The sequence below is a fragment of the Chlorocebus sabaeus genome, chromosome 17, assembly GCF_047675955.1.
Source record: "Chlorocebus sabaeus isolate Y175 chromosome 17, mChlSab1.0.hap1, whole genome shotgun sequence".
Classification (NCBI taxonomy): Eukaryota; Metazoa; Chordata; class Mammalia; order Primates; family Cercopithecidae; genus Chlorocebus; species Chlorocebus sabaeus.
The window spans coordinates 29,195,818-29,211,167 of NC_132920.1; the positions used below are offsets into that span (position 1 = coordinate 29,195,818).

Sequence of the window (15,350 nt, forward strand, 5' to 3'; positions counted from 1 at the left end):
GAAGGGACCCTGGAAGCATGCCAACATATAAAACCCTAAGTCAAGGTCAAGCCATGCACTTGATCTCCCAAGTTGCCCGCTTTGCCCCCTTCCAAGTGGGCTTTACTTCCCTTTGTTCCTGCTGTAAAGCTTTTTAATAAACTTTTACTCCTGTTCTAAAATTTGCCTCCATCTCTTACTCTGCCTTACGCCCCTCAGTCAGATTCTTTCTTCTGAGGCGGCAAAAACTGAGGTTGCTGCAGACCCGTACAGATTCCCAGCTGCTAGCATACTTTTTATGCCATGTAAGTCTGATACATTCTGCCACTAACACCCTTGCCTGCAAGACATCAGGGAGGCCACGATTTGAGCATTTAGCTGCCTGGTCCTCCCTGCATGGTGTCCTGCAATCAATGCCTTTCTTTCTATTGGCGCAATCCTTGGTGTAGGTATCCGGTTTTATTGCACCAGGCAAGCAGACCCCAGCTTGGTTCTATAACAGAAAAGGCTAAAGACAGAAATAAGCATGTTGTGCATTAAGATAGGGAGATGTAGGGGAAGGAGTTACACCAGGGAGCAAAATGATTAAGGAGGAAGGTAGAGATTATTTCAGAAAGATACAGAAACTACTGAATTGAACACAACTAGAAAAAAAAAAAAAAAAAAGATCCCTTACAGACGTTTCAAACCTACATGATTTAAGTCTCCTGAGGGCAGGCACTTAACTATTCATTCTAACATGACATGTGAGTTGGAAGCCTTAAAGGAACATTATTCAAGAACCTCATGTCTACTAAAAATATGAAGTCTCTAATAAAAATTTTAAAAAAACCTCTACTAAAAATACAAATAATAATAATAATAGCCAGGGCTAGTGGCAGATGCCTGTAATCCCCTTACTTGGGAGGCTGAAGTAGGAGAACCACTTGAACCCAGGAGGTGGAGGTTTCGGTGAACTGAGATCACGCCACTGCATTCCAGCCTGGGAGACAGAGTGAGACTCCATCTCCAAAAAACAAACAAACAAACAAACAAACAAAAACTCAAATGTCTGAAGGGCTCACTGAATCATGGATAGATACTTACCTGTAGGGCCCAACCCTGTCTTATCCCTCTTTCTCCCAGGGAAGGGGAAACCTTCTGGCTCCTCCTATGCAGAATTAATCGCTCACCCTTGAAGGGTACCAGGATGTGCCACCTCAAACTATCTTTAGCATATGGATTATTTTGAGCTAACAATTGAAAATCATTAGACTAGGGAATGCTGTAAAACAGGGTACAAGTTTTCCTTCTGTAAATAAATTTACATCTGTAAAGGTACAACTCTTACTAATGGAGAAGACATCTGTTTAAATCTGCATAACAAACCTTTTCTATCTGTAAAGGTACAACTCTTACTAATGGAGAAGACATCAGTTTAAATCTGCATAACAAACCTTACTAAACCACTTTGTTCCATATGTTCCTGGTCACTTTCCCATAACTTGCCTCCCCATCTATCACTCACCCAGAAGCCCCAAACTCCTTTTCCTTTACCTAGCCAAGACGGTATACAGTTGCTAAGAACAACACGAGTTTGAACTCCATGGATTCACTCACACATGATTTTTTTCAGGAAGTATATTGAAAAAGGTTTTGGAGATTTGTGACAATTTGAAAAAACAGACAACCCTCATAGCCTAGACACACTGGAAAAATTAACAGGCCAGGTGCTGTGGCACACGCCTGTAATCCCAGAACTTTGGGAGGCCAAGATGGATGCATTGCTTGAGCTCAGGAGTTGGAGACCAGCCTGGGTAACATGGGGAAACCTCATCTCTACAAAAAAAAAAAAAAATTAACTGGACATGGTGGCACGCACCTGTAGTCCCAGCTACTAGGGAGGCTGAGGTGGGAGGCTCTCTGGAGCCCAGGTGGTTGAGGCTGCAGTAAGCCGTGATTGCGCCACCTCACTCCAGCCTCAATTTTAAAAAATAAATAAATAAATAAATAAATAAATAAATAAAAGTATGTCATGTATAAACCAAAAATAAAATTCTCAGCTCCCCAACTGACAGGAAGAGAGGTAAGACATGCCAGTGATACCCTCCTTCCTTTGGAGTTTAGGGACAACTGACCAGCATTAACATTAAAATAGAGATCATAAGACTGACAAAAGATTCTCTGTGGCAATAAAATAGTCAACTCCAGCCTGACTCTGGTATAGCCTCACATCACAGATAGCAGGCCCTGAAGAAAATCAAAGTATTTAACCCAAAATATATTTCTTTGACATATTTTGAAATGACTCTGCAAAGCCATCTCTTGTCGTGGGGATTTGCATTTTGCAGAGAATCTCCTTCCCCTTCCAGGTATTTTTCTGATCCAGGAGAGATTTTACTAATAAGAGTCTGACGTTTTTTAAGGTGCGATAAGAAACATTTATCATCTATTATTTCTGAGGCCTGGAAGCTTCAACTACGTAACAAGAATCTTTGCGTCCACAAACATCTCCCCCAACGCCACCTACATGCCCCCTTATCTTAACTCAAGTATTTCTTTCTGCTGACCTCAACTCTCTAGGTAGAGCTTAACTTTCTCAACCAATTGGCAGTCAGAAAATCTGAATAACCCCTATGACCTGTGAGCTCCCTTGCTTTGAGATGTCCCGCCTTTCTGAGCTGAACCAATGTATACTTTACATGTATTGATTTATGTCTTTGTCAGCAACTTATGGCTCCCTAAAATGTACGAAACCAAGCTGTAACCCAACCATCTTGGGCACATCTCAGGATCTCCTCAGGCTGTGTCACAGGCCACGGTCACTCATAAATGGCTCAGAATAAACCTCTTCAAATATTTTACATATTTGGCTTTTTTCATCAACACATAAATGTATAAAATATATGTAGATACTACCAAAAAATACACACAAATCTACTATAAAAAACAAAAATTTGGCCAGGCACTTTGGGAGGCTGAGGTGGGCAGATTGCTTGAATCCAGGAGTCCATGACCAATCTGAGCAACATAGTAAAACCCCATCTCTACTAAAAATACAAAAAATTTGCTGGGCATGGTGGCATGTACCTACAGTCCCAGCTACCCAGGAGGCTGAGGTAGGAGGATAACCTGAGCCGGGAGGTTGAGGCTGAAGTGAGCCAAGATCATGCCACTGCACTCCAGTGTGGGGAACAGAGTGAGACCTTGTCTCAAAAAATAAATAGAATTTATCCAAACTTATGCACACACTTACAGACCGCACATGAGCCATTCGAAGTCAAGAGAAAGCTTAACAAAAGATGCAGAATTAAATCATAATGGCAAAAAATTAACTGTAGTGTATACTGTTCTACTGTAATTTGATAGCCACTTCCTCTTACTATTGCAATGAGCTCAATTGTTGCAAGTATCTGCCTAAAATGCCATGTGACACTAATCATCTCTGCATGAGCAGCTCATCTATCCAGCAAATTGTGTATAGCAGTAAAGAGTGATCGCTCAAGATTCTTGCATATATTTCATCATGTCTAGAGCAATACCATAAACCTTAAATAACACCATAGGACCCAAATGAAGTGTCAATAGTGATGCTGGAAGTTCTCCCAAGAAGCAGAGAAAAGTCATGACTCTACAAAAAGTTGAATTGCTTGATATACACCATAGATTGAGGTCCATTGCTGGGGTTGCTGCCATTTCAGACAGACAATTCATCATGTAAATGATGTAAACTTAAGGTATCAATAAACACAGTATGGTGCCCTATATGTATTTTCCTTACGATTTTCTTGATAACATTTCCTTTTCTCTAGCTTACTTTATTGTAAGAAGACATATATAAGACGTATAGCATACAAAATATGTGTTGATCAACTGTTTATGTTACTGGTAAGACTTTCAGTCAACAGTAAGCTATTAGTACCTAAGTTTGGAGTCAAAAGTTATGTGCAGATTTTCGTGTGTGTGTGGGGTCGGCAACCCTAAGCCCCAAGTTGTTCAAGGGGCAACTGTATAAGCTCCAAATTCCCTTTTTTTTTTTTTTCGTTTTTTGAGTCAGAGTCTCGTTTTGTCACCCAGGCTGGAGTGCAATGGCGCAATCTTTGCTCACTGCAACCTCTGCCTCCCGGATTCAAGCAATTCTCCTGCCTCCACAATCGGCTAATTTTTGTATTTTTAGTAGAGACGAGGTTTCACCATGTTGCCCAGGCCGGTCTAAAACTCCTGACCTCAAGTGATGCCCCGTTTTGGCCTCCCAAAGTGCTGGCATTACAGGCGTGAGCCACCGCGCCCAGCCATGAGCCCTTATTCTAGCTACCCCTTTGCATTGTTCACCACTGGATACTCCCATGTGTACATGCATGAAGCCAATGTTAATAAACTTCTATTTGTTTTTCTCTCATTAATCTGTCTTATGCCACTCTAATTTACACAGCCGCAGCTGGAGAACCTAAGACAGGCAGAGGAAAAGGATTTTATTTCCTACACTCCCTACACACACATGGGGAACGTACTCTGCAGGCCACATGATGTTGCTTCTGCATCTGTCTCCCTAGCTTTGTTGCATCACAATCCCAGTGTCCAGCCCACACAGGCCTCAGTACGTGTCCCTATCACAGCTGCTGCTGGTGCTGAACTCACCTTCCAGAATAGTCTCTAGCATGTCCTTCCATGCTCCAGGGAGCCATGTAAGTGGATGCCATATTGGTTAAGTATTTTGAGTAGCATCCCATTTGAGGGAAGCTGTCACTTAACATGAAACCACCATAAAGTGGCTAATCAATAGCACCTTTCCGCCTGCCTTCAAGTGACAGCCTCCCTTAACATGAAGCCTACCTTACGGTAGCTTCATGTCAAGTGATAGATTCCCTCAAGGGCAAAGTCACAGAATTATCTGCTTCAAAAGCCTGAGTGGATAAACAAAATGTTGCCTATCCAGGGTATCCTAAAGTTACCAAGGACTGTGGGAGAAGCAATTGGCAGGACCATCTTCAACACTTCCCATTTTCTGCTGGGGTGAGATCACAGCTGGCCCCAAAGCATCCAGAGGAATGTACGGCCTAGTAAGAGGCTGCATGACAGCAAATATACAAGGCTAGGGTGTTCAGCTCAGAGGGCGGACAAAGAACGTGGTAAGATGAAGTGAACACTGGCTTTGTAGCAGGCAGACCAGATGTAGCAGATTGTTTTTACCAAAGAAGCCTGCAACACACATTCGTCCCATTCCACATGTTCTCTTTACAGTGTGACTTATACTCATCCCACCAAGAGGTGAAGTATTTCCTCTTCTGAACCTAGGCATGGCCTTGGCCTTGTGACTGCTTGGACGAGTGGAATATCTCAGAAGTGATGCTACGTGACTTTCAAGGCTTTGTCAGGAAAAATAAATAAATAAATACAGCTTAAACCTGGCTGGCTCTCTACAACTGCCTCCACTTGCCTTGGGAACTGTCATTAGGTCATGAGGAATACCAGGCCACATGGAAAGGCCATGTGTAGGGGTTTCAGCTGACAGCCCTCGCTGAGGTCTCTGCCAACAGCCAACACCCCCATTAGACGCTGAGTGAAGGACCCTTTGGACGACAACAGCCCCCAGATTTCTGACCTTCCAGATGCTATGGAGCAGGGTGAACCCTCCCCACTGTACCCTATCTGAATTTCTAGCCCCCAAAAACCATGATAATAAATGATTATTGTTGTCTGAAGCCATTTAGGGTAACAGGTTTTGTGGCAATAGATAATATATGCAGTTTGAATGCTTGCTTTGCTCCTTAGTAGCTCTGTGACCCCAGAAAATGACACACAATTCCCTCGCTTTTAGAGTTGTCCTTCACACCAGAGCTAACGGTTGTGAGATGCCTAACACTCTTGGTTGCTCTCTTAAGTGATCTCATTTATTTGTTTTTCTGCTCACTGGTCATCTTCCCATGTCAAGAAGGTACAACCCTTGAAAGCCATCTTACTCCCCATTTTGCCTCAGTGCCAAGCAAAGCACCTGCCACAGCAACTCACCATCAACACTTATTGAAGATAACCCAACTAATGTAGCAACCAAGTGCACACAAAATGCTCTCCACTGGTAGACAACCAACACGAGGGCAGGGAGGCAACAGGCTAAGTCAGGGAAAAGCAGGGGACATGGAAGCCTGCAGGCAGTCTACATTCCAGGACATTCCAAAGTCAGAAAGTGATCTGAACCCTACCCTAACTAAGGCAGGGCTAGAAATGCAAAGCGTGCCTCACAGAGCCCAGGGAGCAAGTCCTCCCAGAACTGCCAAGTGGTAGCCTCTCCACCTGGCAACACATCTCCTTTGCGCCTCTTGGGGTACAATTATACGTTAATTAAATATTGAGTGTGTGTGTGTGTGTGTGTGTATATGTGTGTGTGTGTATATATATTTCTCATTGTAATTATATATAATTAATACCTTAATAATTAGTATTAGTGCTAATCAATAGCACCTTTCTCCCTGAAAAGACACTTTCAAAAATGAATACATGAAGTCTGATTGTAGATGAGCATTGACAGATGTACATTTGCAACTGATCTTAATCATCAGGAACATTAACTGTGAACTCAAACAAGCAGTTATCTCAAAATTGTTTTTCTTATTAGTAGGAGGCCTATACGAAAAACAGTGCTCAGTCATGTTTTAAATTTGGCCAGTAAAAATCTTACAAGTTCTCTTCTAAGTACCTTTATAATATCCTCAATCTCATTCCTTCTCATCCCTTTGCACTGGGCACTCTGCTAGTCCCACCATCTGGCTTGAGACTCCTGCACTCCTGCTAGCAGTGTCTGGCTCACCTTTGGCCCCAGTAGAACTGTTCACCCTTTGTTTATAATTTATAGCCCATCTAAGTGCAATGCAAGTTTGAGATGATAATTTGGGTCTTTTAGGTTCTACCCATGGCTATTCTATAGCTCCTGCTACTGTTTCTTTTCTTTCTTTCTTTCTTTTTTTTTTTTGAGATGGAATTTCACTCTCGTCGCCCAGGCTGGAGTACAGTGGCACAAACTCACTGCAACCTCTGTCTCCTGGGTTCAAGCAATTGTCTGCCTCAGACTCCGGAGCAGCTGGGATTACAGGCGCCCACCATCATGCCCAGCTAATTTCTGTATTTTTAGTAGAGACAGGGTTTCACCATCTCGGCCAGGCTGGTCTTGAACTCCTGACCTCGTGATCCACCCATCTCAGCCTCCCAAAGTGCTGGGATTACAGGCGTGAGCTACCGCGCCCAGCCTCCTGCTGCTGTTCTGATGCCAACTATTCATTTTCCACACTGCAGGCTTATCTACTCCATTGGCTTCTTCTCTTTTCCTAGAGGATATTCCACTGTGGGAAGAAGAGAGACTCAAATTAAGTCCAACTGGTCCCAGGTAGATAATCACAGTGGAACGTTTTTCAAGTACTGGTCTAAGATTCACCACCTCATGCTTTAGTGGAAGTTCAGAAATTGGCACTTAACAGGGCAATGAATGACAGGGCCCATCCAACCCTTGCAGCTCTCTTACAAAAATCTGAGAATCATTTTAAAAATCAGTGCCAAAGTAAAAGAAAAGTTGAGCTTCAAAAAAGCACTCTCCAAGACGACATAAAAAAATGTTTAAAGTCTCAGGCAAGTGTTTCGGCCCTTGTCCATTCAAAATTTTTTTCATTTTGATAGCAAATTATTTCCAAAATGCTCAGAGTTCCTAGACAAAGATGTTTAAGGTTGGAAGCACTCAGTGGCCATCTCATCCATTACCTTCCAGCAGTCATCATTCTTTTACTGTTCTTAGTTCCTGGGAAGGAGCATCCCTAGAGGGGACGCTTAGGCACTTGCTCCAGGCTCCCAATTCATGCCCACTACTGTCAAGGAACTCATTAAACAGCAGGGACAGAGGCTAATATTCACGCAACATATATCATAGCCCAAGGGCCATCCTAGGCACCTGAATGCACAATTTATATAGTCTTTGTACCCAACATATGGAGGAATGTATTATTATTTTTATTCTCACTTTTATAGATGAGGACATGGGGAATAGAGACTAAGAAAATGTTCGAGACGGGCGGATTACGAGGTCAGGAGATCGAGACCATCGTGGCTAACACGGTGAAACCCCGTCTCTACTAAAAAAAAAATACAAAAAACTAGCCGGGCGAGGTGGCAGGCGCCTGTAGTCCCAGCTACTCGGGAGGCTGAGGCAGGAGAATGGCGTAAACCCGGGAGGCGGAGCTTGCAGTGAGCCAAGATCCAGCCACTGCACTCCAGCCTGGGCGACAGAGTGAGACTCCGTCTCAAAAAAAAAAAAAAAAGAAAATGTTTGCATGTGGTTGGATCTGATGCCCTGGCAGTCTGACTCCAGAGCCCACACTTTTAACCAGTAGTGTCCTCACTCACTAATCTCAGACTTAATCATGTCCTGCTTTATTCTGCTAAGCCCTCAATGGATCAATAAAACACCTCTTTTCACCCTCTGCTTCAATGCTTTTTCATGAACTTGGAGTCCTCTGAGCCTTCCTTCTTGGATTGAAGCCCATTCTGTTCACAGGAAGAGTGCAAGGTGCCGAGTCACACTGTTCACTGGTTTATTGAGATTCGGGGAGATCCTTCCCCAAGAGACACCACAGTGTGAAAGGGACGCCACCTCCCGCCCCGTAGGTCCATCTGTCTATCCCAACAGTCAAGGGTGCCTTCCTTTAGTCAGGATTCTCATCAACTATCCACTGGAAGCAGCTCTCCAAACCTGCCCCCACTTATTTTTCCTTAATTCCTCTCAAAAAAAACACAAAACAAAAGGGAGCAGTCTTGGGAGAAGATGATTATGAGTGCAGACTGAGGGTGGTACATGAATGCAATGGAGATGGGGGTAGTCTGAGCAGAAATGGAGATTCTGCGATGAGGAGAGGGTGTGGATGGCCCCACCAGACATGAATTGGGGAAAAGTGCATAACAATGTGCAGGGTAGGGTGCATATGGCTCTGTTAGAAGAATATCATGATTTAAGGGAAGAAGGTACACAAGGTACATGGAGGGTACACAAGGAAAGTACATGGATGTGTGCAAACAGGAAAGACACGACTCAGCATGCTAGACAAATTGCACATGCCTACCCAAACACGCTCAAGGGCAGACCCATAACCGTGAGTGGGGCACACGTAGCTGTGAATGCAGGGTGCCTGAGAGCACATGTGACTGAACATGAAGAAAGCACACGGGAAAAACGCGGTGCACACGAGCATGTTCAGTGGGCACACGCAGGAGAGGGGAGGATGCATGTGTGCTGAGCATGAGTGCACAAAGAGCAGAGGCAAGGGGCATGTGAGCCTTGGCGAAAAGAATGAGCCCCCAAAGGAAGCAAAATTCAGGGGGAGACAAATGTGAGAAAGTGTGGAAGGGCAAGTAAGATAGAAAGAGATTATGACAGTGGAGAAAAGGAGAGGCTCCTTTGGGGTGGAAAGAGCACTTGTGGGGAGACCTCTGCTGGACAGGAACAGAGCACAAAGGCAGAGGAGCTGCAGGGGTTGCCGTGGTAACTAGAAGAGGGTGTTGCATGGGAAGAGAAAGATGCAGTGAGGCTGCTGAGGAGGCAGCGCGTGAGCAGTGAGCAGCTTCAAGCCAGGTACGAACTAAATTGTGAAGAGGTGATACAAAATTACATGAAGCAGTAAGAGAGAAAAAGGTCTGTTTCCCAGAGGTATGAGAGACCCAAATCAGCCCAGGACTCACAGGGGGACATGTATTTACAAGAGATGAGATTGGATAGCATGTTCTTCCCAGCTGGGGATGGGGACCCCCTGCTTCCTGAGTCCCCTGCCCTTCCCCGTCTCCCTTTCCCGCCCCCTACTGGCCTGTCCTCCCTCACCCTGCCCTCACTTATAAAGCAAATGCACTCGACTCCCATCACAGCTAAGCCGGTCGGGGGGCTCAGGGGGTCCCCTGGGCAGGCCCCCAGAGGGGTCTGGGGGTGTCGGCGGGTGGCGCCGGGAGCGGAGCTGCTGCCGAGACTGGAGTTGATGGCGCAGTTCAGAGACACGCTCCTCTTTCTGGAGGAAGAAGCACAATTGGGAGAGTAGGGGAAGAGGAGGTAATGAAGGGGTGGGGAGGAGGGAAAGAGAGGAAGGGCATAGAAAAATGTAGGGGGGAGGACATAGGGTAAGTGGACAGAAGAAATTAAAAGGAGAAATCAAAATAGAACAAGAAAAGCCAGAGAACATAATGGGGATACCAATAAAAAAATGAGATCAGGAAAATAAGAGAGAATTTAAAAACAAAAGGAAAAAGTGCAGAAGGAGAGAAAAGTCAGTGCACAGAGCTTCCAATAAATCAGAGAGATTTGTGTCAACCCAGTTGGAACATCCTTCTCTTTGGCATTGCACCAGCCCCTAATGACAGCCTGGGGCACAGTGAACGCCTGCCCAGGTCCTTTATGCTGGGGCTGCATGCGACACCCAGCTGCTGTGAGTGTTGACTACTAGAGGCTCACTGCTGCCTCTCTTCAGTTGCCACCCACAGCCAACAGCCATCCTCTTGCCTTAAGGAGGCTGAGTCAACCACATAGCTCCCACTCCAGAGCCCCTCCACCTATCAGGCCAACACTGGATTTTGCCTGAGACAGAATCTTGCTCAGCCCTTTCCCCTCCCCTATCCTGCTCCACTCACTCCTTACAGGTTGTTCTCCTAGGACCCTCCCCTCCATGAACCAAGAACATCTGACCCTGTACCTCAGGCTTGGCTTCAGACAACCCGAGCTAAGACACAAGCCTCCTGGACCCCACCACTCCAACACCCCACCCTGACACCCAACCCCGCACCTCAGCAATGATCTTTTCCAGTTCGCGGTTCTCCTTCTCCAACAGCCGGGACTTCTCCTCCTCGTTGTTGTTGGTCGATGACCCTGTCTTCATGGTGTCCTGCGCCTCCGACTGCCATTCCCCTCGGGTGATCAGCCTGCGCATCTGGGGGCAAATGTTTGGGTGTGGGGTGGCCCAGCAGTGACTGTACTAGTGAATGGCTGATGGAAAGTTGGAGGTGGAAAGAATGCTAAGAGAGTTGGGCCCAAACAAGGGGAGGAGTGAGAGGAGGGTGAATGGAAGGGCAGAGGAACTCAGTACTGTAGGAAGGAGGGAGGGAGGGAACATGGGATTAAAGAGGGTGAGAGAAAAAATAGAACCTCACCTTGGGCACAAAGAGCACAACAAGAGTAATATAGGAGGAGAAAACTATGGCAAGAGAGGCAAAGGCAAAGGCTGCATCCTGCTGGCTGGACAGAATCATGGTGACAGGAGCGGTGATGAGGCACAGGACCTAGAGGGAAAGACACATTGAGGGAGTCTCAGGTCTGCAGGCTCAGACAAGATCCAGAGTTTACTTCCCATGGGAGGGAGCCTATGCAGTTTCCTGGTGAACTTTCCCTTTGAAAAGGAAATTCAGGATCATCCTGAAATACAGATTGAGAAAAATCACAAACTGTCCCAAACCAGTTTTCACTCTTGGTTGACCACTCCCCTCAAGGCAGGAACTCCCAGGATCTCTATGCACACATTCCAGGTCCTCCAGAGTCAGTCCCTGGTAGGAAATGTCAACAGAGTCCAGTCCATCAACCACAGACAAGCAATTTAACTTCTCTGTGTTTTTGTTTCCTCACCTATAAAGTGGGGATACTAATATCTACTTCATTGGGTAGCTGTAAGATTAATGATACAATGTCTACAGTGAGCTTAGTAAACTGTAAAGTGCTTTGTAAACCTGAAGAATTAACAAACTTTTTAAGACTCCTAAGCAACCGATCCCAGATCTAGCATTGATTCTTCCTAGTCCATCACATCTGGGCTGTGGTGGTCAACCCACAGGGTCAATGCCAGGGGGTCAATGCTCACGGCCACATTGTAGATAGCCATGCCTACAGCCCGGTGGTCATTGATCTTCTCAGTGGACACACTCTTGGTCTCATAAGCAAGGAAGATTCCCAGCAGCAGCAGCAGTCCCTTGTAACCATAGAAAATGCCTAGAATGGCAGGAGAGAGTCACTTGAGCAACGAGGACCACAACGCTCCTCATTCAATCCCCGTCCCCTCTCTGCCCTTCACCTACTCTGCAATGGAAAGGGGGCCCTCCTCTCCAATCCAGCCCCTCTGACCTAGCAAACCTCACCCTGTATCCCCCACCCACTATATCCACCCAACTTGCCCAGACCTCATCACTTTTTCCTGGGATTCACACAGGAAGGCAATGGTGGCGAGCTGCTGTCAGTCAGGCAAGAGCTTGCTGAATATCTAGAAATAGGCCAGTCTGGGCCACACATGCCTCACCCTTACCCTCCAGGGGGGAAGGTGGTTTTCCAGGCAGAGGGTAGGTTTGCCATTTGTAACCATGAATCGAACAATGTTAATAAGGCCAAGGGGGATCTAGAAGATAACGTCGGGTCTGGAGGTGGATTACCCTCACTTGTCCCTCTGCTGAACACAAGTTCTTCATCTGTGCTTTGGGCCCTAAGCTCCTCATAGCAAAAGAGCAACTCTCCCCTATTCTCAGAAAAGATTAGTGCAACAACAAAGAGTAGGGTGTTCAAACTGGGTTGAGACCCTCGCTACCTCCTCTTCCAAAGACCCCTCTCCCTCCAAGCCCTCTGCCCTTGCCTTCCCTCCTGCCTTTGCGCATCCCTGCCCTCCTTTGCCCACATCCCACACACCAAGCCATGTATTCATCTTCCTGGAGCTGCAATGCTCCAGCTGGGGCAGAATAGAGACGTCGATATCTTCCTTTGGTTCTTCCTTGGCAAATGTCTAGGGGAGAAACAAGGTCACAAGAAAGATGGCTGCCAGCCTCCCCTCCTCTCCTCAATGCTTCTCTGGCTTCCAGCTGTTCTCCTATGAGACCCTCAATGCTGATGCCAAATCTCACTCCAGGCCTGAGAATGTTTTCCTGAACCCTTGCAGGTGCTTGTTCCCCACTTTCCCTGATGCCTGGAAGTTCTACACACCCTTCCCAGATCCCCACCCCTTCCTTTCTTCAGTTATCTGGAGGAATCTTTCTTTCTTCAGAATCTAGAGGCCTATGAGGGGCTCCTTCTAGGAAGGAAAGGAAGAGCTTCCGATACGAGGAAGGCACTCTCACCAAGTAGCTTCATCCCTCAAGACCACACACAACCCCGGGCCCTGATGGCCACTGAGCCCTGCTCATTCGCCTGACCACAGCACCTCCTCTCCAGCGGTACCTCAATGGTTCGATGCAAAGGGTCCACAATCTGCCAGATGGCGAGAGTGAGGACATCCATGCCCACCAGCAGGCCCACTGTGGCATACAGCTTCCAAGGTTCCAGAGTCTGGATAAATATGTGGGGAGAACAGGCACATCAGGCAAAAATGCTCTGTGCCCCAGGAGCCAAGGATCTGGGGGCTAAGGATTGGGCAGCAACTCACCTTTCTCCACTCCTTCTTTTCTTCCTTCTTTGTGAAGACCGTGTGGACCCACCAAATCTTGGTGAACATGGAGCCATAGCCCAGACTAAAGCCCAGGCCCAGGAGCCAGAGGCGGGCCTAGAAAAGAAGAGAGGGCACAGGCAGAATAGGGTAGGCTAGTAGCAGGGACTTCAGTAAGGATGGGCAGAACCCTAAGGGAGTGTGGGCAGGGAGCACATGGTGACACAGGGAGGATGGGAAAATGTTAACAGGACAGGGAGCGGCAGGGAGAGGGCAGTCTCCCCACCTTGAACAGTTCCTCCCATCCACCCTCTACTTCCACACCACCAAGGTGATCTTGCTAAAACCTCCTGGCTTTAGTGGCCAAAAACCTCCAACCACTCCCCAGTATCTATAAGTTACAGCCTGAACACTTCTGGATGTGACACAGACCCTTCACAACATGCTCCCACCCACCTGTCCAGCTAGGCTCATCTCCCAGCCCTGCATCTACCCCACGCTCCAGCCATGCTGAACTACCCACTTTCTCTTCATCTACTCTCTTTCAAGTATTTTCTAGCCACACAATGCTCCCTATGCCCCTGAAGTAGCCTTCCCCTATTTCTCTAGCTGATAAAATCCTATTTGTCCTTCAGTATTCAAATGCACCTCCTCACGGAGGTCCACCCAATCACACCAACAGTGAGCTGCATTCCCTTCTTTGCCCCCAAAGCACTCTGTGCAGATCTCTACTCTGGAACCTCTCCTACTGCACTGCAGCTAATTGTCTGCTTCTCCAGCTGCACTCTGGCCTCACTGGGAACAGAGGATTCCTGATGAACTGCATGTGCATGTGCATGAAAATGCCATGTGCACAGATGTATGATCAGGACAGCACAGAGCAGAGGAAAAAGAGAAAGCAAGGACAGGCAGGCAGATCAGGAGAAAAAGAGTGGGTGCTTCCACCAGTGCAACAGAGAACCACTCAACTATCACTGTTGAAGCTGGCCTCTCCCCACAGCACTAGAACCTTCCATGTACCAACAGTCCCAGAGCCCCTCCTCCCTGTGTGGCAGTGGTCTCTTCCCTCCAACTCTCTCTGCTGTCTGTTTTGATCTCTGCTTCTATCCTTCCAAACCCAACAGCGGCTCCCAAGGGAAGTCCACAGTTCTGATTCTCAGCCCCCACACCACAGACAAGCAACCATTGTTCAGGAGACCTTTGAGCAAATCCCCTTCCTTTGCCTTCAATGGCTCCCTCTTCTCTGCAAGGCCTGCCATGGCAACCTTGGAACTGACAAGTGAACTACAGAATGAAAATGGCCTGCAGGCACAGAAAGAAGGGACAGAGCCAAACAGAGACCAGAGGGGTGATGCTAGAAGGAAAGAACAGGGACAAGAGTCAGGGAAAGCTGAGGAGGAAAGGCAGAGAACCATAAATCATGGAAGGCGCTCCTGAGACGGGTGGGAGAGCCACATTCTGTGAGGAATTTGCCCACCACCTCCTCACCTGGCAGACGAAAGGGAACTGGTTCCTCCCAATGTGGTAACCATCCAGCCCCAGGGGGAAGACAGCAGCTAATGCCAGTGAGCAGCCCACAGCAGTCAGGTTGTTCAGGTTGGGCTGTGAGTTCTGGATATAACTAGGGCAGAGGTGGAGAGGGTGACAGGGAGAGATAATTACCCCTCTTCTCCAGGGAGGCTGAGCTCTCCAAATACCATGCAACGGCATGACCCTAATTTCAGGGCCAGGGGCTAAAGGAAGACAGGATTGGAGAAGACAGTGGAGCCTTGAGAGGCAAAGCAATGCAGTCATGGGGCTGAAGATGGAGTTGCAGAGGGCTTCCCAAGCACAGGCTCCCACTAGAATACAGGCTATCTATGTAGAGTCCAAGACTGTGAGACCTGGCCCCAAAGGTTGTTTTTTTCTCTTCTTTTCTTTTTCCTTCCAGTTAGCTACTTTGGAGTAGGAGTGGGGGTTATATCTGGTTTCCCTGTTTTCATTCTT

The 15,350-nt window shown here is 46.9% G+C and overlaps 1 protein-coding gene across 7 annotated transcripts in view; it reads right to left on the reverse strand.

The window, feature by feature from the left end:
* GABBR1 (gamma-aminobutyric acid type B receptor subunit 1) overlaps nt 1-15,350 on the reverse strand; it is a 49,745-nt gene that overhangs the window by 11,168 nt on the left and 23,227 nt on the right. For 4 of the 7 annotated variants that reach the window (XM_073005777.1, XM_073005775.1, XM_073005778.1 and 1 more), the window contains 7 exons: nt 14,853-14,985; nt 13,365-13,481; nt 13,160-13,267; nt 12,635-12,728; nt 11,823-11,950; nt 11,122-11,250; nt 10,758-10,901 (listed from right to left, as the gene is read on the reverse strand). In XM_073005777.1, coding sequence (XP_072861878.1) covers nt 10,758-10,901; nt 11,122-11,250; nt 11,823-11,950; nt 12,635-12,728; nt 13,160-13,267; nt 13,365-13,481; nt 14,853-14,985 — 853 coding nt within the window. Of the gene's footprint in view, nt 1-8,517; nt 9,990-10,757; nt 10,902-11,121; nt 11,251-11,822; nt 11,951-12,634; nt 12,729-13,159; nt 13,268-13,364; nt 13,482-14,852; nt 14,986-15,350 lie in introns of those variants that run through there. The other 3 variants (XM_007973308.3, XM_007973305.3, XM_038005826.2) reach the window with 1 other exon arrangement.